The 24,619-nt window shown below is 38.8% G+C and overlaps 1 protein-coding gene and 1 long non-coding RNA gene across 2 annotated transcripts; both read right to left on the minus strand.

The window, feature by feature from the left end:
• Positions 1-315: 315 nt before the first annotated feature.
• On the minus strand, positions 316-12,528 carry LOC141497648 (ceramide synthase 4-like). The gene is made up of 10 exons (XM_074200410.1): positions 12,347-12,528; positions 8,655-8,772; positions 7,162-7,280; positions 6,939-6,996; positions 5,951-6,001; positions 4,825-4,917; positions 4,088-4,216; positions 3,035-3,141; positions 2,542-2,698; positions 316-1,875 (listed from the first exon to the last, which is right to left on the minus strand). Exons 1-10 carry the CDS (start codon positions 12,517-12,519, stop codon positions 1,696-1,698), a joined length of 1,185 nt encoding a protein of 394 aa, XP_074056511.1. The 5' UTR covers positions 12,520-12,528; the 3' UTR covers positions 316-1,695.
• Positions 12,529-12,897: 369 nt separating this feature from the next.
• On the minus strand, positions 12,898-24,362 carry LOC141497651 (uncharacterized). Its single transcript, XR_012471396.1, has 3 exons — positions 24,185-24,362; positions 23,846-23,937; positions 12,898-13,031 (listed from the first exon to the last, which is right to left on the minus strand). It is a non-coding gene; the product is annotated as an uncharacterized LOC141497651 (long non-coding RNA).
• Positions 24,363-24,619: the final 257 nt, after the last annotated feature.

Raw genomic sequence — 24,619 nt, forward strand, 5'->3', positions numbered from 1 at the left:
TGAACAACCGCCCTCCAATCCTGGCACCTACTTGACCTTCAGGTATCATGTCCCATCCATCCACATATCCTCCTCCTTACAACAAAAAGACCTTTACATAATTGGTGAATGGGATTGCAAAATGAGTATCATGATTGCCAAAGTATTATCAATGATTCACTTCTTCCATTTGAATTTGTAAGAGATTGTCATTAAAACAAAATAGTTAACTACTGAACTGAAAACCAGACTACCAAATCCCTGTCTTAAGGGATTAAGCCAAAATTTTCTTTTTTAAAATTTATTGATATTTTGTTTTTCCAATTACATGTTATTAAAGTTTTTCAACATTCATCCACTTGCATATTTATAAGTTGTGGAATTTTCTTCCCCTCCCCTCAGCAGCAGTCTACTGAATATTGTACATTTGTTTTTAACACGTTTACATCTTAGTGATTTTCTGTACAAGGAATTGGGACTAAGGGAAAAGAAAGGAAACCATGGGATAGAAGGAAAAATATGAGAAACTTTAAAAAATGAACACAGTGTTCACTCAGATCCTGTAATTTGATCTTTTTTTTTTTGGTTTTGTTTTGTCTGGATGTGAATTGTCCACAACAGATCTCCCAGGGTTGTCCTAGATCTCTGAATTGTTGAGAGGAGTGCATCCATCAGAGATGATCAACTAACAATGTTATTGTTAATATGTACAATGTTCTCTTGGTTCTTCTCCCTTTGGTCATCACAGTTCCTGTAATTCTTTCAATGCTTTTCTGTGTCTGACCATTCACGATTTCTTATAGAACAATAGTATCCCACAATGTTAACATATCTTAACTTGTTCAGTCATTCCCCAATTGATGGGCATTCCCTCAATTTCCAATTCTTTGCCACTACCAAAAGAGCTGCTTTGTATATTTTTGGAACATGTGGGGCTTTTCCCATTGTTTTATGATTTCTTCTGGATATAGGCCTAGTGTTGATATTGCTGGTCAAAAGGTATGATCAATTTTGTTGCACTTTGAGCATAGTTCCATATTACTCTCCAGAATGGTTGGATTTGTTCACAACTCCACCAACAGTTAAGCAAAGAATTTAAAAATTACTGAGACTAGTCAACCATATTATTCTCGACAAAAATACTTGATTTGGGAGATTTTTTAATATGGTACTATAAATATTATTTCATCTTTTTTCAACCCCTTTAAATTTCTATCTTGTGTATATTGTATAATATAAATAATGTTAGTCAGCATAGTATCACATGAATGTAATTTAGAGATGAATCAGTGATGAATATAGTTCAGGTATATGATCAAAATTTTTCTACAGATGGAACATATGATTTGAAAAGTTTGGTTACCTCTGTTTTCAGGAATAGGACAGAACTCAACAAAGTCCTAAACAAGGCCATTAGCTCAGGGGGGAAAGGCTGTTTAAGGGAAAGATCTTTAAGTCGATTCTAATATCTTATGCAGAGATTTCACCTTTTCTCCTCTTCCCTCAAGTCTAATATAGGTGGGGATGGGGATAGAAAAGGATAAAGAAAAAGGACCCTGGGCCATCTCTGGATTTGTCCTATGGAACTGCACACTGAATCAGAATCTGAGACATTTCTAATATTGACTTGATCTTCAAGTAGTTAAAAGACTTCTAGGAAAAAAATCATGTAGAAATCATTTTGGATTTGATTGGAGACTCCTGTCCTGGACTAGGTTATGTTGCTGGAACTGGCCTGTGCCTTATGGTTGGAGACAGTCTCCCTGGCTCCCTGGGGCTGAGGAAGGTTTCAAGATCCTGCGATGACTCTGAATGTCCGCTATTCTGCTTTCTTGCCTCTGACTGCTCATCACTGGTGCATTGTTCTTCTACATCACTTCGCACATCGTTTTGCATCTGAGAACCAGACAAAAAACATTGGGGAAGCCAGAGAGAAAGAAGGTTCAATGGAGATAGGGAGTGAAATATTAGAAACCAGGAAAGAAATATGGGGGGATAGAAAAAATGGGGATCAAGACAGAGAAAGAAGGAAAGGATAAATATTGATTGAGTGCCTATTAAAGGTTAAGCACTCTGTAGATATCTCAAATTGAGGAAAATGTACCAAGAGAGATGGGGAGAGGAGAAACAAAAAAGGAATAGGTAGACAGGAGAAAGTGAGAGAAGGGATCAGGAAAACAGTGAGAAAGAAGAAACAGCGATATAGAAAATAGAAAGTGAGATGAGGAAAAAAGAAATTGGATGAGAGAGTGGGGACAGGTAGACAAAGGGAAAAGTGGGAAGTTAAGAGGGAAAGAGAAAAAAGTTTTGGGTGATAGCTTCCTCTCTTCCCCACCCCCATCATCTAGCTAATCCTGGTACCTACTGGCATTAGAATGCTAGAACTGGGTCATCATTCTCCACTCCCCACCCTACGTATTGCCTATTATATCACCCTTCCCTCAAGAATTCCTATTCACTTACCCTTCCATTACCTAAATGACAAAATGAGACAACAGGACAGCAGGCTCACCAGGTGATAGAAGAATATAGGGCCAAAGTCAAGGACTCCAATGTACGCACCTGACCCATAATACATACTTTGAAGAACATGTGAAGGATGAGAGATGACCAGAAAATATTGAGAGCTTGAAGAATCATCAGGAAGCCATTGGTGAAATAGTATCCAAAGAAGGGCTTATGGTTGACCATGGAACTATAATATGTCGTATAGAGGACTCTGGTGAAAAGAGAGAGGGAGTCAGGTGATGGTAGGGACCAGGGCACAGGAAGCATTGTAAGGGCCTGACCTCTAAACAACTGGTGTCCCAGGTGAGACTTCATCTTCTAGGAAGTTTGTAGAACTTAATGGGAAGTCCTTAAGTTTCAGGAAATAGAACCCTGAAAAGACCCACAGGCCTCCTAGGCTGACCAGGATCCCATTTTGACTCCTTTTTAAGAGACAACTTTTGTTATTAAAAAATCCCAAAGAAGAATGATCAAGGTGAATTTCAAGACTCTCCAGGACTCACTATCACTAACCACAATCTTTCCCAATTTCTAGAATCAGGCTTACTTGTATGGAAAGACAAAAAGGCGACTAATGAAGAATATCAAGGTGAAGATAATGAAGATCACCTTGCTTGACTTCTCCCATTGTGCATACTTGAGCATCTTGCCCATCTAGGAGGGAAGGAGAGAGGGAATCTTAGAATGACATAAGTTGAGCTTGGTTGTTCTATCTTGTCCATCCCATACTCTGACTTCCCTACTAGGTGCTGGTTATCTAGCCTCTACAACAAAGGAGATTTCCTTCCTTCTCAGAGACAGCCTATTATTCATTCAGACTTTTAGGAATATTTTCCTTAGAGTAAATCCAAATTTGACTCTTCTTCCCTATTGTTCGGTCAAATTTACTAAGCTGACAATGCTTCCTTTTATCAAATTACAGGGTAAATTTTAGCCCATCCTGACTGACTTCTTCCATTCATTCAATTCTACCCAGAACCTATAGGTAAAGACATCCCCTTCCCCTACACATAGTCCATCACCTGCTAAATCCTGACCACAGATTATCACAGAATCCTGAACTAGATCAAGTCTTTTATTTTTTAAATTGAAGATCAGAAGCTTTGGTCTTCATTTAAACTCCACAGTTATTTCTCTGGGTATGGATGGTATTTTCCATCACAAGTCTTTTAAAACTGTCTTTGATTATTGACTGCTGAAATGAATAAGTTCAACATATTTGTGGGCTAGAGGAAGTCATTTTTTTAAAGTTAAGTTTATTTGAGGCAATGGGATTAAGTGACTTGCTCAAGGTCACATAGCTAGGCAATTTTTAAGTGTTTGAGGTTGGATTTGAATTCAGGTCCTCCTGATTGCAGGACCAGTGCTCTATCCACTGTGCCACCTAGCTGCCCCTAGAAGAAGTCTTAAGGCAAACATGTAGGCCATAATCCTAGGAAGACAATAGCTGAACTGATTGTTAGACTGCTGTGAGAATAGAAGCATCTGAGATCAGAACCATATCCTTCTCCAACCCTGCAGGCCCTGAAAAAATGAGATTCCCAGGGACTCAGGCTAATCTAAGTTATACTCACTTAAACAAGTTGCTTGGCTCACTTACCTCCAAGAAAATATCAGATACATCATGTATCAACATCACCAGGGTCCCAATTCGTAGGTAATTGGAAAAATAAGAGTGGCAGATCAAGATGATGGTAGAAGAGTGATGAATGATTTGCTCTTTGAAGTCCTGGGAAGAGGAGAGCAGCATTGAAGCTAGGACCTCTGGGATTTCCCAAGGAAATGAAGGTGGCTTTGCCAACTCACAGGTTAATAGACCCTGACCTAGGCAATTTCCTTATGTGTTGTCACCCTTTGACTTTCATCCTGACCTCATGAACATGCTCTGTAGAAAAGCCTGGGACTTTCATGGGTCAGGGGCAAAGTACTTTAGGTGAGATACATGGAGATGTGAAATGAGATGAAGTGGGCAGGACATGTTTGGGGGATCAGGGGGAAGAGAAACAACTTGATGGAAGAATGGGAAACCTGTTCAATGACAGACTTAGGGGAAAAGAGCGCCAGGGGGCCTGTATTTTTGCTGAATTGAACTGAACTGAACTGGCTTCTGAGTTTAAAGCCTCCTTGTCTAATCTCCATAAGAGAACCGTGATCTCAGATTGACCACATCTGCTTTTGCTGAAAGAAGTCACTTTTGATCATGTCAGAGAATACAGGATATTCCAATAGAGCCAAATCTAAGCTCACACTTTTTTCTAGGAAAGCAGAAACTATAAGTTGGTCTCCATTTTTTCCCCTTGAGACTTTTCCCAGCGTCTGGGTTCCCACCACACTCACCTTTCTTTTTACATCAAAGGCAAAGGTGAGCATCATGGAGATGTAGAGGCCAAGCTCCAGAAGATACCACCAATATATCCCGGGCTTCAGAGGCTAGGGATGAAAGCAATCAGCACTAGGGGTCAAGGCAAGGCAAACATTTTGGAGATAAATTTTCCCAGACCAAGTCTATATCTTATATGTTCTCTGCCCATGCATAGTTGGGCCTCTTGAGCAAAGGATGTCAGATATAAGTCTTCCCCAAGTCAGGTCATATGGGACTCACCACTTTACCTTTTTTCCGATGGGGTATTGGTAGTCCAGGCCAAACGGCAGGTAGATTTTTACTTCCATTGTAGCCAAGCATCTAACAGAATTTCTCATGCTATTCTTGTAGAAGAAATAGTGACTAGCTGATAGTATGTATAAGTAGCTCAGATTTAATTGAATGGGCCTAAAAAGTGGTCATTAATGGCTTAATATCAACTGGAATGGAAATTCCTAAAGAGATCAATTCTCATCCCTGGACTAAGCCTGCTTCCCTGCTTCCTTGCTCACAAATCTGTGCTGATGTAGAGCAAGTTTAATATCCAGGTTTGCTGGCCAATAATACCTGGTCAGATCACACTTGCAGCATTATTTTTAGTTTTGGGCATTGTAGGCATTGTGTTGGTAAATTGGAGAGGACCCAAGGAGGACAATCAGGATGGTTGAAATCCTTGAAATTGTGCCATGCCAGGATCTAACTCAAAAAAACTGAAAATGTTTGCCTTAGCAAAAAGGAGAGGTAGATGGGACAAGACAGTTGGTTTCAAAAACTTGCAAATGAGAAAAACCATCACTTTGACCTCATGGCAAACCAGAGCAATAGGTGGATAGCCGAAGGGTTAAGTTAAGGCTAATGTAGAAAAACACATGTTAATATTTAGAGCTGTCCCAAAAGAGAATGAACCCATTTTGGGTCTGCCAACAGAGACTAGATGAACTCTTGTTAGATTGGTATGGAGGGGATTCCTATTCAAATTCATTCTCTGAAGGTACAATCCAATAATAGGATATTGGGATTTGGAGTGAGCACAAACTTTAGGATCTAGGATCCACTTTAATGGGCATCTCTGATACCCACCCTTTTCCTGGGACTACTTACCTGTTTAGGGAATCCATCCCAGCACAGTTCAGATTTCCAGAACCATGGCTCCTGGAAGAAACACAGGTCAAATCCCCAGAAACTGCTCGTTCCCCTGTGAATCATATGTATTCTATCTTTCTCTATGTTGGCTATGGGATAGCCTAAACTGGGGGGTGGGGTTAGAGGGATTTATCAAACTGGGCACCAACCCAACAGGACATGAGTAATTAATACTCTTAAATAGGGCATCTACCCCTTTCGGCACATGCAAACTGAGCACCTAGCCAGTTTGTATACCTACTTTTGTTCTTTATCCTAGCTTAGGTGCACTCTCCACAAAATTCTTGCCTCAATTTTCTGATGCCATCCTATGCCATCATCACATTTTACTCAAAATTTCTGATTCATCCTTCCTGTTTGTCAAATGGGTCAGTCCAGTTTCAGAACCTGGAATGGTTGTGGTCATGCATTTCCTCCACCCATAGGGACATTGAGGGAGAGAGTGGAATGAACAAGAGGAAAAAAAAGTCAGGATTAATGGGAGAGTTAAGTGGGGGTCAAGATGATAGAACTCAAAGAGTACTAATAAAAAGGTAGAGGAGGATAAATGAAAAGAAATGGAAATGATGAGGGTGGAGAAGATGAGGTGACAGAGAGAAATAGAATGGACAGAACATGGAAGAGAAGGAGAAGGATAAAGATGAGGATGGAAAGAAATGCTAATAATGAGAATAGAGAGGATAAGAAAGCACAAGGGGATGGATGGTATAAGAATATGAGGGCATAAGTAAATGAAAGAAATGAATGGAAACGTGTAGAAACGATGAAAAAGGTAAGAATAAAAAGGACAAATAGTTTGGGAATAGAGAGAAAGAATGAGTACAGAAATGAAGAAGATAAGAAGTAGAAATGGAGGGAGGAGGATGAAAGGGGATATAAAGAGATAGCGATACGAAGAGAAGAATGGGAATAGATGGGAAATATGCTAAAGACAGCATACACTTACATTGTAGATAGTGAGGAGGCCTCCAAAGAAAGAAGAAAAGTAGAATACAAATTTCCAACTGCAAATAAAAAAAAAAATTAGGGAGCAGAAGATAGAGTTCATGGACAAGTGATCACTACCAGGGTGGGTAGATGGGCAGACAGTGAAATGGGCCTCTGTTTTCTGATTCCCTTTATCTCAGAACTGTTCAGAGCTGCTCCTCCCTCAGGTTTCCTAAGCTTACCAGGCTTCACAGAATTTCTTGCTCAGTAATGGTCTCTCCTGGTTTCTCCGGTCTCTGAACCAGCGCTGAACTTGCCTCAAAGAGAGGTTGCATTGAGTGGCCAGGAGATTCAGCTGAGCCTGGGGGTAGCAGGAGGGTAAGAGGTTTGGAAGTGAAGGAGAGAAAGGGAAGTTCTCAGTTCCTAGGAAATTGTCCTCTCCCCCAAGGTTGCCCAGTCCCACCCTTTCTCTCCTACCAACACTCAGGAAATTCGCACTGGATGCTCTGCCTTAGGAATTTAAAATATACATAGGGGATATCAAAACAGTGGAGTTGATTCCTCCTTTCCCCCACAGCCAGTGACATATGTTCCCCAATTAAAGACTTCATCAAGTCAAACCTTGGTCTTTTGCCAAGGTTTTATAACCCTTAGGGAGGAAGGTGAAGAAGAGACCCATGTTGTAGGAATATCTCTGACATTAACCAACATGAAAGCGACCTCAAAATTCAATGCAATATCATTTCAAAACATTCGTTATATGCTAGGTACTGTAGAAAGACAAAACTGAAACATTCTCTGTTCATAAGAGGAGGTAGCTTCTATGTAAAAAGAGGGAAAGGAGGAAAAAGTATCTCAGGAGATAGCGCTTGAATTGTAGATCAAAGTGGGGGAAATGAGGAGAGAGATCTTTGTTCACCACAAACAAACAGCAAGTTGACAAGTATAGTTGAACGTAGAGGGCATGACTGGAATTAATGTACAGTCTTCTAGGAAGAATAGATTAAAGACAGTACATAAAGTATTTTAAACAGATGAGTTTATTATCCTAGTGGTAATGGGGAGCCAATGAAGCTTCTTCACCAGGTAACTGATCTGCTCATGGGTCTGAATTTTAGAAATGACCTGCTCAGAAGTTCTGGGGAGGATGGAGGGTAGAAGGAAAGTATCAAGTAGGACGTTATCACAATAGTGGGGACGAGAAGAGAAGAATTGGGATAGTTGTGGTGTGAGTGGAGAGAAGGGGATGGACTTGGGAAATGTTCAGGGGGATGGATCAATATGATTTAGTCACTAATTGGATATGGGTTTTAGTGAGAAGGAAGAGTTGAAGATAATTCCTAGCTTGCAAACTTTTATTCACAGAACACAGAAAGTGAGATCTGGGAATCGCTTAAGAGCCCCTTATTTAATAGATGAGCAAACTGATAGAGAGGGGTAAAAGACTTGCTCAAGATCACACAATAAGTCATGAGCAGAGCTGAGATGAGAACCCAAATTTTGTGAACTCTTAATCCCTTCTGATGCTAGAGCATGTTAGATAGTGATACTTAGAACAAGAATTGCTCTTCTGAGAAGAGATGGCATCACAGGGAGCCTGTCTGTGAGTCGGTCCTGGCACACAGCCCACTATCTCCCCTGTTTCATTTCAGAACTAGCGCATTTCATTGCTGAAGGGGATTGGGGCTTTAATCTCTGGAGTCTTTAACAGAATCATAATTAGGCTCCTACTCACCTCTTTTGGCTTCTTACTCTGGGTATGGAAAAAGGACTCCAGGATGGGGTTGTGAAAAGCCTTGATTCTGCGGCTATCCTGCACACCCATGAACCTGCTCAGGGGCAATGCAACAACCCTACGATAAGAAGTGAAAATCTGAGACAGAACCTTTGGGAGTTCTTTATGTAGCAAGGGTTATCTTATAGATCATGCTTAGAAAGATGTATTCCTGCTTCTGAGTATAGAAACACTGGAAGGTCTGTTTTTTAGCCATTGATGAATGCCTTTCTGATATGATAGAATTTCCTTATCGACCTAGAGACAGAAGAGCTGATGACCCATTGGATAGAAGAGCAATATATTCTCTCAGCCTTTCTTTTCTTTTCCAGCCTAATGTAGTTTTCATGTGACTAAGTAGGTGAATTGACATATTAACAATTGTTAAGAACAAGTAACCTAAAAAGATTCCTATGAAGAAACTACAAACTGAAGATAGCACTAACAATATGTGCTCTGTCAATTATATAATGAGGTAAAAACAGTTGTGCTAGAGTATGTGACTCCAGGAAGTGGGGACCCCAATCAAAGTAGTTTCAGGGCAGAAAACAGTACTTGTGATCACTTACAGAACAGAGTACTGGACAGGAGAGCAGTGACCATACCTTTCCTAAGATCATACCATGATGGAAGAATTCAAAATTTAGCAATTCCAGAACTAGCTCTGAATCTTTGGACAGGGTCTCTTCCAACAAGGAGCAGAGTCCAGTTTTACCATAAAGTTAAAAATTAAAGAAATAGACTAGAAAAAAAATGAGCAAGCAGCAAAAAAGGAATCTGACCTATGGTGACAGGGAATGTCAAAAGACAAACTCAGATGAGAACAACAATATCAAAATGGCTACCTCCAAAGACTCAAAGGAAAATGTGAATTCATCTTGGGTCCAAAAAGAACTCATGGAAAAACTTAATTAAATAAATTAAATGAGAGGTTAGAGCAAAAATTGGGAAAAGAAATGAGTGATGCAAGAAGAAAATTACTCCTTAAATAGTAAAATTGGTCAAATGAATAAGGAAGTACAAACTCAATGAAGAAAATAATACCTTAAAAATTAGAACTGGACAAGTGAGAGCTAAAGATTCCATGAGATGGGGAAGCTAGGTGATGCAATAGATAGAGTACAAGCCCTGGAGTCAAGAGTCGCTGAGTTCAAATCCAACTTCAGACACTTAATAATTCCCTAGTTGTGTGACATTGAACAAGTCACTTAACCTCACTGTCCTGCAAACCCTCCCCCCAAAAAAATATTCCACAAGATGTCAAGAACCAATACAACAAAATCAAAAGAATGAAAAATAAAAGAAAATATGAAAGATATAATTGAGAGAACAATAGACTGGGAAAACAGATTGAGGAAGGATAATTTAAGAATTATTGGACTACCTGAAAGCCTTGATTAAAAAAGAGTTTAGACATATTTTTATCAAGAAAAACTGCTCCAATATACTAGAAGCATAGGCAAAAAGAGAAATCAAAATAATTCACTGATCTCCTCCTGAAAGAGATCCCAAAATGAAAACCCCTAGCCAAATTCCAGAACTCCCAGGTAAAGGAGAAAGTACTGAAAGCAGCCAGGAAAGAAACATTTCAACTATTGTGGAGTCACAGTCAGGATAACCAAGTTTTAACATCATCTACTTTAAAGAAACGGAGGACTTGAAATATGTATTCTGGATAGCAATGAAGCTAGGACTACAGCTAAGAATCACCTACCTAGGAAAAATGAGATTATACTTCAGAGGGAAGTGGCTATTTAATGAAGTAGAGAGCTTTCAAGTATTCCTGATGAAAAGACTAGCACTGAATAGAAAATAGGACTTTCAAATGTAAGAAAACTCAAGAGAAGTATAAGGAAGGTAAACATGAAAGAGTAATCATAAGAGACTCAATAAGATTTAACTGTTTATATGGTATGATATATGTAACTCCTAGATCTTCATCAACATTAGAGTAATTTAAAGGAATTGACATCGACAGATGACATAGATGTAAGTTTATATTGTTGGAATAGTCTCAAAAAATGAAGGAGTATGAAAGATGGAGCACTAGATAGGGAAAGGAGAAGCAGAGTGGAGAATATTTTCTCACATAAAACTTCTGAACAAAGAAGAATTTTTATAGTGGAAGGAAAAATAGTGAGGGGCAGGCAATGTTTGAACTCCACTTTCATTCCAATTGATTCAAAGAGGAAAGAATGTGTGCATGCATACACACACATTGAAGTGTTCGTAGAGATGTAACGTATAGAAATAGAAGGGGCAGAAGATGAGAAGGTAGGGGATGATAAAATGGAGAGATTAGGGAGGCAGTGGTTAAATGCAAAATTGACTTTTGAAGGGGGACAAGATAAAAATATAGGAGAGAAGAAGAAGAAACGGAAGAAAATGGGGTAAATAGAAATACACAGTTAATAATCATAACCATGAATATGAATGACATAAGCTTATTCATAAAATGGAAGGAGAGAGTTGAATGAATTAGAAACCAGAATCCAACAATGTGTTGTTTATAAGAGACACACTTGAAAAGTTAAAATAAAGGCTGGAGCACTACTGAATATGCTTCAGCTGAAAAATAAAAGGCAAGGATATCAAGTATGATCTTACACAAAGTAAAAATTGACCTTATTTAAAGAGACCCATGGAAGCTATATTTGCTGCATAGACAATGAAATAATGTCACAAATATTTATAGCAAGTATCTATGATCAAGGCCTCAGTTCTCAAATATATGCTGAGTATAGAACTGAGTTAAATTAATAAAAACTAAAAAGTCATTCCCCCGTTGATAAATGGCCAAACAATGTAAACAGTTAATTTTGGGGAGAATAAATCAAAGCTATCTATAGTCATATGAAATAAAAATAAATTTAAAGATAAATAAGATAAATTACGACAACTCTGTGGTGCCACCTCTTATCATTGTAAAACGTAGTACCTCAGAGTTGTTTTAAGTGAACTGGTCCAATTGTTTTAGAGAACAATTCGAAAGTAGGACCAAAGGACTATAAAACTGTGCATACTTTGATTCAGCAATATCACAAGTAGGTTTGTATTTCAAAGATATAAAGAAAAAGGAAAGGAATGTTATCATACAAGTATTTATGGTAACTCTTTTTGTAGTGGCAAAAAATTGGAAATCAAGAGTAAATGGCTGAACAATTTGTCACAAATGATGGTTTCATCATCAAAGGGGATGGTTTCAGAAAAACATGGCAAGACCTATATGAAATAATACAAAATGAAGTTAGAAAACCCGGGTCATTGTGAACAGTAACAGAAATGTAATGATGATCATCTGTGAAAGATTTGGCTACTCTGGTCAATAAAATGATCCAAGAAAATTTCAATAGATTTATGATGAAAAAAATGCTATCCACTTCGAGAAACAAAACACGGATGAACTCAAATGCAAAGTGATGTAAAACTTTCTCCTTTTCTTTAGTTTTCTTGTTTTTTTAAAAATATAACAAAAATGGAAATGTTTTATATGATTTCATATATATAATTTATTGTATTGCTTGCCTTCTCAGTAAGTAGGGGGAAGGGTGGAAGTGAAAGAATTTGGAACTCAAAATTATAAAAGAAAACAATATTAAAAATAAATACTATTTTTTAAATGAAGAATATGGAGAAACTCATAGCTGACTTACCTCTCAAAGCTATACCTGACAATTATTATGACAAAAATCACTGGAAAAACTGCTAACAAGTCCTTGGGGTGAGGGTAAATGACCCCATCTGAATCTTCCATGTCAGTCCATGAGTACTGAGTAGGGAACCAATATTGGTCTTTCCAAAACCAATCATAAAGACTGGCCAGCATCCTGTAAACAAGAGACAGTGAGTGTTATTGAAAATATCCCAAGAAAGTGGCAACATATAATTAGTAAAAACTATTATATGTTGGTTTATTTTTTTTATAAATTCTGGTACTCTGGTACTGGGTACTTTGAAGTCATTTTACATGTAGGGAAATTGAGGTTCAGAAAAGGAAAGTGATTTGCTCAGGATTATATAGTATGTCAGTGGTAGAACTGGGTCTAGCACCCAAGTTACCTGACTTTCTTATCTAGGGCACTTGCCTTTGTTGCCCCAAGGCTAAGGGATGAACCTGGTTAGGTGTTCTTCATCTAATAAGAAGGTTGCTGTTTAATACTACCTTTTCACAAAAGGTCCCTGTGGAAAAGATTGTATTTTCACAATGAAGCCAAGTCAGCATCTAACTTCCAAAAGAGAAAACCTTATTCTTTTCCTTACCTAAGGTGAATGACCTTCCCATAGCATACCTCTCTCAAGCCTGGACCAGAACAATAGCCTCAGAAGGAATATGGACTCCTTAAAAAGAAGAGATCATTTTATTTTGTGTTTTGCAATTCAATCAGATTACATTTCACATAACAGAATCTTAATTAATAATTGGATGTCTATAAAGAAAAACCTTTTCCCAGTATAACAGAGACCATTAACCCTCATTGATGCATGCTTAGAGTAACAATTCCTGGTTCCAGGATACCATATGGAAGCTTGGGCTGGGGGGGAGGTTGCTTCTGGTTCAGTGTGATTCATAACTGAGGGATTTGTACTTTGGAATGACAGTGTTCTCTTATAAGAAATGGAGTTAGCCAGTCCTCTCATAATGCATGCTGATAATCAAATATGAGAGGACTGGCTAGCCCCATTCCCCCACCCCCAACTCCATGTGGCTACATTCACATGGAAGTTAAAGCACATGTCCTGCTTGGGCAAGCTTAAGACTGGGTTTGAGATGCATCTTTTGTGATGGTTATTTCTTGATCTAGGTGTAATTTTATAAGGTAGAGAAGTCAAAAGAATTTGGGTCAAGGGGCAGCTAGGTGCCAAAGTGGATAGAGCACTGACCCTGGAGTCAGGAGGACCTGATTTCAAATGCAGCCTCAGACACAATAATTGCCTAGTTGTGTGACCTTAGGTAAGTCACTCTTAGCCCCACTGCCTTAAATTGCAAAAAAAAAAGGACTTGGGTCCTATTGGATTGGAGCTAGCTTGGGTCAGGGGAAGTTTTTATATTGAAGATGATGGACTCATGTTGAAAGCAGACATATATCAGAATTGTTTGGACAGTGTCAAGATGTAGTGAAATGTAAAATCCTTCAATTGTGGTCCTGAAAACTACTTTATGTTTTTTTCCTTTTTGCAGAGCAATGGGGTTAAGTGGCTTGCCCAAGGTCACACAACTAGGTAATTATTAAGTGTTTGAGGTTGAATTTGAAATCAGGTTCTCCTGACTCCAGGGCCAGTGCTTGAACCACTGTGCCACCCAGCTGCCCCCTACTTTATGTTTTGATTAAGTTTAAGTAGTTAATTTCCCAGAAGATTACTATAGTACTCGTGACTTGTTATATAATTCTGTTTTAATTTTTTTCTATGTACTTTTGTGAGTGGACCTTATTTATAATTCCTTTTGTAAGACTAAATGATCATAATAAATGACTCATGTTGTCTAGTGAATACCTTTCTCTATCTTACCTTTCCGGAAGGTCTTAGAAATGAGCCAAGAAGAGAAATTATTCATGAGTGTTAGTATAGTAGGATTAATGAGCCTAAACGTGTGAGAACAAGGAGCCCAATTCTCTCTTATTAGAGGACAGAATTCCTTATGATTGCATTCCTGGATACTGGTGCGATGTCCCCATCCCTGTGGGCCCATCTGCTAATCAAGGTAAGATCAATCTAGTTGCTTTAGGGTATATGAATATTGATTTAATTTAATTGATTTAATTTAATATATTGATTTTAACAAAGCCCCCAAAACTGACATTTCTATCTCTGGAAGGATTGCAAAATGTGTTATTTCATTAATTAACAGCACCATTTTGAGCAACATTTCCCAGGACCCTGAGCTTTGAGAAGAGCAGTCAACCCTTCCTGCAGTCACTAGACCTGCTTTTAACCTAATCCTCACACCCATCTTTAAGGGGAGAAATCATTTTGAAAAAGTGGCCTATTTTCCTCATCTCCACAACTGGCAATTGGTGACCATCTGCCATCAAAAGGCCGATATTACAAGAGTATCCACACCCTGCAAGCAAGCATTCCTGCTTCTAGTCCAGTGCTCATGGTTACTTTCGGGGGAATCAATTCCTGTAGAAAGAGAGCCAATTCTCCTCACCAACTGCCAAACATTTGTGATCAGAGGGCGAGCCAGGCAGCCTAACTGAAATAATGAGGAAGATAAGGGAAGCAACCCATATCAGGCCACCCTGACCTCTATCTCCTTTAGACCCTAATAGTCCTGGACCCTGAATCCAAGAGTCTTAGGAACAGCAATGCCTTCAGCTCAGCCCTTGTAGCCATCAGGCTTGGAAGTGATCTATGTGAAAATTCCTCCTGGCAATAGCTTTTTCCAATTTTCTTAGCTACTGAAGACCCATAAAAGAAAGCTTTTGGTACCAAAGCCATTAACACTGTCAAATGACTCAACATCAGAAACAAACCCCTGGTATATCAGCTTCTGGTACAGAGTAGGCTGGAAGTACTAGTGGGTGACCATGTTGGTCACAGAATCACAGATTGTGAAATATGGAAGGGCTCTTATTCCAACCAGATACACCCATTCATGAATATGATCTCGCCAACAATATTCCACATAAGGAACCATACAAGTTTGGCATGAAAATCTGCAACTGGGGGAAACTACTGCATACCAAAGGAGCCTATTTCACTTTCTTGATATTAATAGGAAACTTTTACCCTCAAAGAAACAAGTCAAATGTGGAGGAAAATGGAAAAGGAATGAAAAGATTATATGGAAGCATAGGAAACAATAATTTCAATTTTCAAAAGAAGATAGAAGATAAAAATAAGGGTAGATAACAGAATGAATAAAGTCCAGTTTAAAAAAAACAGCATCATGATGATGCTCAGAAAAATCTGAGGGTGGTGAAAGGAAACTAAAGTTAACAGAAAAGTTTTGTTTTCTTTTCAGAATGTTAGAGAAGAGAGAAAGTTCACATTAGAGATAGCACTGCTACAAGGATGTGGAATGAATGGTTACAACAGAGGATAACTGGATGGAGGAGAACCTCAGAAGGGGCAAGTAACATTCTTCAGGCAAGATTTGGATAACCACAGTAATTCTTTTGGAGGTGGAGGAGCTAGTCTATGCTTCACCATGTGCTTTGACCTGACCTCATTTCAAGCTAAACTGAATGAAGAGTCTGGTCCTGAAACAAATCATCCTAGAGGACAGGAAGCCATCTTGCCCCTGTAGTTACATGGAGAAACTTGCTACTCTTTGAAACTTTTAGGCATGAAAGTTCAATGATTATAGTTGTGTTTTTTTGGTGGGGATGGGGAGTGTGGTGGAGGGCTGTATAGCTTTAATCTGTGAGGTTGCCAAAGCCCATTGTCTGAGTTTGGATCTGGCATCACTTTATTAGGAGCCTGGGTCACTGCCTATGCTACTGTTGATACTTTGCAATTGGTAGCATAGGAAGAGTATATTAAAGCAGTTGCCTGCCTAGGACTGTTGATTATGACATTCTCAAGCAACAGGTTATCATTCTACTTCATCACTATAATCTTGAAGAATATTCTTTTGTGCATCAAGATTCTATTATTGTTCATATAAGATATACCTGATTACCTCATGGAGATAAGGGAACCAAGTGTCATTTTCTTATCTACCCTAACTTTGCTAAATACCCATATTCATTGCTTCTCACATTGAAGAAAGAATTATAAGAGGGGCCATAGGGAAACATATGGTTCTTGTCCCCTGGAATACATGGGCTTAAAAGGGTCTTCTAGTCTGAGAAGCAAGAGTATTCCAGCTTAAAGGACCTGGCTCTACTGCTTACTACCTAGATCATCTTGAACAAATCCTTCAGTTAATCAATTAATTAAGAAGCATTTTTTAAAAATACCAATTATGTGGCCTGGAATTGTGCTAGGCAAATTAAAGAATGATTCTGTCCATTCCACGAAGGAACTTATGTTCTAACAATTGTTTAAATAATATATTCATATATAAGATTGTGCAAGATCTATCGAAAATTAGAGATTCAGATCCAAATTATCCTGAAGGGGGACACTAACAGCCATGAGATGTAAGTAAAATTCACATGTAAAAGGTAGCATCTAAACTCAACTTTGATAGAAACTAGAGAGACTAAGATGAGGAGATGAAGGAGTATGGGAGATAGTTCATGTAAAAACAAGGAGGTGCTGAAAAAACAGCAAGAAATCCGGCTTGGCTGATCTTCAGTGTGTATGAAGGGGAAGTATGTATGTATGTATGTATGTATATATATATATATATATATATATATATATATATATATATATAAATTTATATGTATGTCTCTCTCTATATATGTTTATATAGATATAATAAGGACAGAAAGGAAGGTTGGAACCACGTTATGAAGGGCTTAATATGCCAGACTAAGAAGTCTGTATTTGAACTTCATAGTAACAGAGAGACACTGGAATTTACTGAGTAATGAAGTGACATGTTCAGACTTGTGTTTTAGGAAAATAATTTGGCAGCTATGAGAAATATGGGTTAATAAGAGAGAGAGATTGAATCTAGTGGACAAATTCCAATGCAAGTTTCTTAGAACAGTCAAGAGGTGTTGACAGGTTGAACTGGGGTGGTAATTGTGTGAGTAAAGAGTTAAAAGTCACCTAATTGTGGGAACTAATTAGATATATGTATGAGGAGGAATGAAAAATTTAAAATGATGGAGGTTTCAAAACCAGATGACTTGAAGAATAGTGGGGTCTTTTTCAGAAAGGGACAGAAATCCCAGAATTCAGAAAATGGATATTTTGTGTGAGGAGAGGGGAGGGGAGAAAATAAGTTTTGTTCTGAACATTTTAAGTTTGAGATATCTAACTGGGCAAATAATTTGTATTGTCCAATGAGTAGCTGGTAATGCAATCAGTGTCCACTTTCTCTCTTTATACTTTCTATTTAACTCCTTCCAATTTGGCTTCTTTCCTAAACATTCCAATAAAACTCTCTCTAAAGTTACCAGTTGTAGCCAAAGCCAATGGCCTCTCAATTCTCATTCACTTTGACCTCTCTGCAGTTTTGGACACTGGTAATCACTCTCTTCTCTTGAATGCTGTGTTATCTCTAGGGTTTGGGACACCACTGTCTCTCCTGGTTTGACTGGTACTCATCAGACGACTCCTTTTCTGTCTCCTTTGCTGGATCTTCTTCCAGATCATTCCTTTTGATCACAGTATCCCATAGATTCTCTCCTGAGCCTTCTTCTTTTCTCCCTCTATACTACTTCATTTTGTCATTTTATCAGCTATTATGGATTTAATTAAAAATCTGTGCTGATGATTTTCTGATCTCTCTATCCTTCATTAATCTCTATTGCTTTTCAATCTTACATTTTCAACTGCTTTTCAAACATCTCAAATTGGATGTACATTGGATATCTTAAACTCAGTATTTCCAAAACAGAACTAAATCATCATTTTTTGAGCACAAGAGTATTCTGCAATATTCTCATATCATAACTGGTTCAGCTATTCTGCTTTTTATGCCTCCCCAATTTCCAATTATTTCCCACCACAAAGAGAGTTGCTTTAAATATTTTTGTACATATAGGGTCCTTTCCTCTTTCTTTGATCTTTTTCGGAGAATAGATATAGAGGCAGTATAACTGGATCAAAGTGTATATAATTTAATAACTTTTGGGACATAGTTTCCTAATTTCTTTACAGAATGGTTGCATTAGTTCAAAGCTCTACCAGAGGAGCATTAAAAGACTTGTTTTCCCATAGCCCTTCCAGTATTTATCATCAAAAAGAAAATCTATGAGAACTGATAAGGTCATGAAGAGAGAATGTAGGGGCGGCTAGGTGGTGTAGTGGATAAAGCACCGGCCTTGGAGTCAGGAGTACCTGGGTACAAATCTGGTCTCAGACACTTAATAATTACGTAGCTGTGTGGCCTTAGGCAAGCTGCTTAACCCCATTTGCCTTGAAAAAAAAAGAGAGAGAATGTAAAGGGAAGAAATTATGGGCATAAAACAGAGTCTTAGGATACAACCAATAGTTATTGGGAATGTCTTACATAAAGATCAGCAAATAAGATGGAGAAGTTATCAGATTTGCAGGAGGAAAATCAAGGAAGAACAATGTCATGAAAATCTAGAGAGGAGAGTGCCAGGAAAATGAGAGTGATGAAAAAAGATCCAATGCTGCAGAGATGTATACAAGAGTGTGACTTGGCAAGTAGAAGGCCTGACTGCACATCACAGGGTGGAGTACAGGAGGGGAAAATAAGGAAATAATGACAAGGGGTGTGAAGGTATTCATGGCAAAATAACCGTATTATCTCAGCAAATTATGAGTTGAAATCCTTAACTGAGAGAGCAGATGGAGAGAGTATTACAGAGGTTTGAGGGAAAAGGAGAATGACTGAAGCAACTGCTTTGGAGAATGCCGATTAAGAAAGTATATAAAAAGATTACCTTCCTTCCTTACTGTTCCTGGGATACAGTACTTTATTTCTTTTCACACTGGCTATTAATTATACCTAGAAGGATTTCCTTCCCAAATTCCAATTCAGCATCCCTAACTTCCTTTAGGATTCAATTCAAGCATTATTTCCTCCAGGAAACATTTTTCACCCCCTTGCTCCAGTTATTAGTGTCATATATCTTTTCAAAAGTTACCTTCCATCCACTTGGCATGTATCTTAAAAGGTTCAGATTTATTTGTAATCTTTTTTATTTTTATTTTTAAGGCTATGGGGTTAAGTGACTTGCTCAAGGTCACATAGCTAGATAATTATTAAGTGTTTGAGGCCAGATATGAACTTAGGTCCTCCTGATTCCATGGCCAGTTATCTATTCACTGCACCACCTAGCTGGCCCCCTATATATTGTCTCTTGCATTAAAAAGTAAACTTCTTGAAAGTTTGGGTTTTATTCCTTTCTCTTTGAATTTTTGTCACATGCCTGATACACAACCATTTAATGAATTCTTATTCATTGATTGATTGATTGACCATTGAAGTGAGATCTTAGTTGAATTTAGAAAGCATAAATCCGTAGCGGACCTAGTGAGAATATATGCATGGTTTCTTTTAATTCCCTTCAGCAATAGAACAATAGGAGCAGAGGGGACAGAAGGTAATTCAAGATTGGGGCTCAGCAAGGCATGAACAGAAATAGGACAAAGGGGCCATGACTTGGAGAGAAAGGACAGTACAGTATAGACCTCTTTAACTGCAGGGTTAGCATTGTGAAGATTGGAAAGTGAAAGCAAAGCAGAGGTAGGGCATGAAAAATTCCTGAGGACTAGAGAAATTGGAGAGCAATCCAAAGAAAGTTTTAGGAAGGGTAAGACATTAGAAGAGATGGAATGATAGGATGTTGTGATGTGATAAAGGAATTACAAAATTATTTATTAAGGAAGTAGAGTACTTATGGATTATGGCAAGATCAAAGGTATAATTTTTTTGTGGGGGGAGGGGAAGGGCATAGGAACTGTCAAGCTAGGGGATTTGAAGTGTATCAACTCATATATACAAATGTACTTGAGTAAAGGCAGAAGTTTAGTTGAAAAGATAGAATGTGGTCCAGGTACCAAGGACTGGTAGATAAATACTACCAGGAAATGGCTTAGATAATTTTGAATAGAATGAACTTCAAAGAAGGAGAGATTGTTGCAAAATTGCAAAATGGCAATAAGTCACGAAGAATATCCCAATTCTACCTTCAGAAAAATGAGTTAGGACAAGGTGTCACAGAGCTAGGATCACAGAGAAAAGTTCAGCCAAAAGGCTGAAAATAACAATAAGATCAGTCTAGGGGTTTCTATGGATCTTTTGGACTTGAGTGGGAGCAGTATAGGTGACAATGAAACTGAATCACTGGTGCTATCATGGGTATTCCTGATTGTTGGCATTTTTAAGTAAAAGGTAACATATCCAGGTGCAAGGGCCCTAGGAGTCCATGTATAAGATTAAGCCTTAAACTTTTGCCTTCCTCAAAAGCTGCTATCTCTAGAGTTTTAACAATTAGGCAAGGACATTTAGACACAGTTCTTCCAATAAGGAGGGTTTAGACATTGAAGTAGAAGTAACACACATCTTAGAAGGAGGTGGTCGTGCCTTTCATGGGTTTATAATGGCTAAGCAGGGGAAAAGCAGACCATAGCCTAAATTGGTTCAAGATTTACAAAGTGTTTTTATAAAAGAGTCTAGAGAAGAATGTGGATCTAATCATTGGATAGAGCTCTGAAAGAGAACATAACTCAAGATATAGTAGCAGGCTCTCAAGAAATATATATTGGTGAAAATAGGCAATGCAGTAGGAAGGGAAGAGTTCTGGATTTGAAGTCAAGGGCCCTTTGTTCAAAACTAGGCCTCCCAATAATTGGTTGCATGACCTATAACTTTTCTTCTCTGGTCCCAAATTTACTCATCTTTAATGGGACTTAGATGATTCCAACATCTGTTCCAGTTTTAAATAATATGATCTTGGGAAACACAGCAAAAAAGTGGCAGAAGAAAAACATTGGGTTCTTCTCTTCCCCAGTTCCCAGTATCTAGAAAATGTACCAAAAGAAATCTTATTCAGGAAATAACCCAAAATGGTACATTGAAGTCTTTTTATAATTAAGTTTGAAAGAGGAAAACATAGCTGTGGATGCTGGGGATGGGATCTGTCTATGAGTTGGATTATGGAACAATCCATTGTAGGGAAACACTGAACTTCAGGGCAAGGAGTCCCAGAACCAGCATAGTAAGGCCTAAATTTGTGTATGGTGCATGAGCAGCTGTTACATCGAAGCTCTGTTGCTCATTACACAATTTCAGGTCATGCTCACCACATGTCTCAGGGTAGGTTGAAGAGACCTGTACCTTGGAATGGCAGGTCACAGTAAGGAGTGATTAAGGTTTTAGATTGCATATTGAACAAAGAGAAACTTTAGAAGCAAGCTCCAATATATAGTTCTGATCCTAAGAGTAGACCCTCAGTTACAGATTCCAAGTCTTGAAACCTGCAGGAGAATAATTGGGCAGGAATCCCAGCTCTAAAAGAAACTTACACCTCTGTCAAGTCATCAACAGAACTTTCTGGATGCCTGATAAGGCTGTCTAGTAGCTAGTTCCTGGAACTCCAAATGGGGCAAGGCATGCTGCTCAGACCCAAAACTAGGTCAGGAGCTTCTATAGCTCAGGTCAAGAGGGGTAACATTTCACCTTTTGGATCAGAATACTTTGGGATCACTTAAAGCTTTCATATATCCCGATTGAAATGCTTCTAAGATTGTAGAATTAGCATCCCAGGCATTCCCTCCAGACATGCACAGGGTTGAGCTTTAACATAAAGTCTGTAGTCAGGATCTAGGTTCAAAGAATGAACAAACAAAAAGCTACTATGGTGACAGGAATATGCAACAATACAAACAAAAAAACCAGAAGAAAATGATTCCAAATCATTTACATGTAAGTTGGTTTGAATTACATCTGAGCTCCTTTCCAACTCTGAGTTTTATGATTCTGCAATAAAAATGTTCTGAATTTGGACTCAAAGGGGAAGGAAGGGAACAAAAACAAACATTTAACTTATAAGCATATACTTTCCAGGAGCTATGCTAGGTGCTTTATAATTATTCTTATCTGATCAAATCAAAGGATCTAATTTCTAATTGGTTCTACCACTGATAATCTCCATTCTATATACAAATAAGTTCATCTTCTCCCTGGCACTCCAATTTTTCAGCTGTGAAATGAGGAGTTTGGAGCATATGAGTTCTAAGGTCCCTTCAGCCACATTTGAATCTCATAGCTCCCTTTACTAGCCTAGCTTTTCTGGTCATTACCACCAAACCATCTCTTCCTCCTTCTTGAAGATGTATGAACCTAACGAAAAGTGTGTGGAATCTAGACTGGGTTATAAAACTAATTCTCAAGACAGCTCCAAGTTAAGGGGAAGAGCCATTGGATGATCAACATGTCAGACATTTGGATCAGACTTTCAGTCTGTAGGATGTCTATCACTGGAATTCTAAGGAGTGATCATTTACTCTCTTCAAAGTGATGAGAGGCACTGGGGTGTAATGAACTAAAACTCAGCCTTGAAGTTCAGAAGACCTTGCTCAAGGCCCACTTCTGATGTCTACTAGCAGGGCATCAGATTAAGTCATTTAATGATTAAGTCACTAAACTCTCAGTATTCTAAAACAACTCTGTAATACTGTTAGTCACAGAGATATTGAGCTCACTACTCAAAAGAAATTTCTTCACTCCGGAGTTCCAAAGACCAATAATATCACAGGACCAATGCTTAACTTTGTTCTTCAAATTGGTCACTTTTCTTAATTAAAGTTAAAAAAAAACACCCAACCTTGTTATTTTCTTCTAGATGTTTCAGTTTTGCCAACTTTCACTAGTCATTAGAATCCACAACAAAATTTAAAGGCTTTTATTGGGTCAGCTAGGTGGTGCAGTGGATAGAGCACCGGACCTGGAGTCAGGAGTGTCTGAGTTCAAATCCAACCTCAGACACTTAACCTAGCTGCATGGCCTTGGGCAAGCCACTTAACCCCATTTCCCTTGCAAAAAAAAATCCAAAAAGGCTTTTATTTATTAATTTATTTTAGTTTTTTGCAAAGCTAATGGGGTTAAATGGCTTGCCCAAGGCCATACAGCTAGGTAATTATTAAGTGTCTGAGGCTGGATTTGAACTCAGATACTCCTGACTCCAGGTCCGGTGCTCTATCCACTGCTCCACCTGGTTGCCCAGCTTTCTTTTATTCTTAAGAGAATTTGAGATAAGGAAGTGTTCGTCACTTTGTCCCTATCTTCCAAGACAATCACCTCCCTGCCTTAGGCTCACCCACACCTACATAGCTGATGCTCCCCACACCATCCTCTAGGCAATTCTAGACTCTCTTGTTTCTGCACCTGCACGGCGTAGGTATAAAGTTGAGAGCTCTGTAAGATCTTTCCTTTGGGTAATACATCTCTTAAACATTCATCCCCATTCCCATTTATTCATTCTCTCTCTCTCTCTCCCCCCCCCCCCCTCTGTCTGTCTCTCTCATATTCTCTTTCTGGCCCTCTCTCATATACTATCTGTCTGTCTCTTCCACTCACCCCCTCCAACACATTTCTACTGGATTTCACTTACCTCATGCACTGGGGTTTGACAAGGTCAGGCCAGACTCCTCCTGTATTGTGCTTTTGGGAATCCCAATTGTTAGGATAGTGGGATACTCCCTTCTGGAAAAAAGGTGGAGTTAATAATCAGGCAGTCAAAGTACGCCCTCTTCTCAGTCAGAGGATGCTCCAGGAGAAGGGTGGTGCCCAGTTTAGAGGATGGGGGTGTTGGAAGCAACTGAACGAGAGGGTCGAGGGGTATTGGGAAAAAGGGACTAAAAAGGGATGAAACAGGTGTTATAGTAAATAATCAGATGCCTGTTTTGCAAGTGGTTGGGCTCTGGAAAAGGAGGCGCTGAAGGAAATTCACCTAGGGAAAGATCTTCAGGTAGTTCGAGCTGCTGGTGATGAGACTGTGTGATGGATAGCCGAGAAACGTAGATCTGGAGGGCTGAAGGTAACAACCAAGAAAGTATCCTGCAGTAGTAAGACGGAACACAGGAAAACAGAGCTCCTGCAAGGCTCCTCACGAAGCTTCTTAGGCGAGGAGGCTGTGCAGAGGTTAGAGAAGATGTGGTAGGAGGTTTTATGCACAGTTGCCCTAGGAGGGATGAGAGGCAACCTGGTCAAAATGCGAAGGTTCCAGAGAAGTTTAGAGTTCGCACTGGAGCTTTGTCATTCTTACCCCTTCCTGTTGAACCAGTAACCTGTCCAACTCTGATAACACTACACAACAGGGAAAGCCCCAGGTGGCTGCAATAGCACCCACAGACTCCCCGCCCACCCTTTTATTAGGTTGGCAAGG

Source organism: Macrotis lagotis, chromosome X, assembly GCF_037893015.1.
Source record: "Macrotis lagotis isolate mMagLag1 chromosome X, bilby.v1.9.chrom.fasta, whole genome shotgun sequence".
NCBI classification, from domain to species: domain Eukaryota; kingdom Metazoa; phylum Chordata; class Mammalia; order Peramelemorphia; family Peramelidae; genus Macrotis; species Macrotis lagotis.

Excerpts from the sequence above, each read along its gene's own strand:
- LOC141497648 (XM_074200410.1), bottom strand. The coding sequence starts at position 12,519 with ATGCTGGCCAGTCTTTATGATTGGTTTTGGAAAGACCAATATTGGTTC. Across the intron at positions 8,773-12,346 it reads GTCAGGTATAGCTTTGAGAG|GGTTGTTGCATTGCCCCTGA; the intron begins GTAAGTCAGCTA and ends TTCTTATCGTAG. Across the intron at positions 2,699-3,034 it reads CTTTTTGTCTTTCCATACAA|AGTCCTCTATACGACATATT; the intron begins GTAAGCCTGATT and ends TCTTTTCACCAG.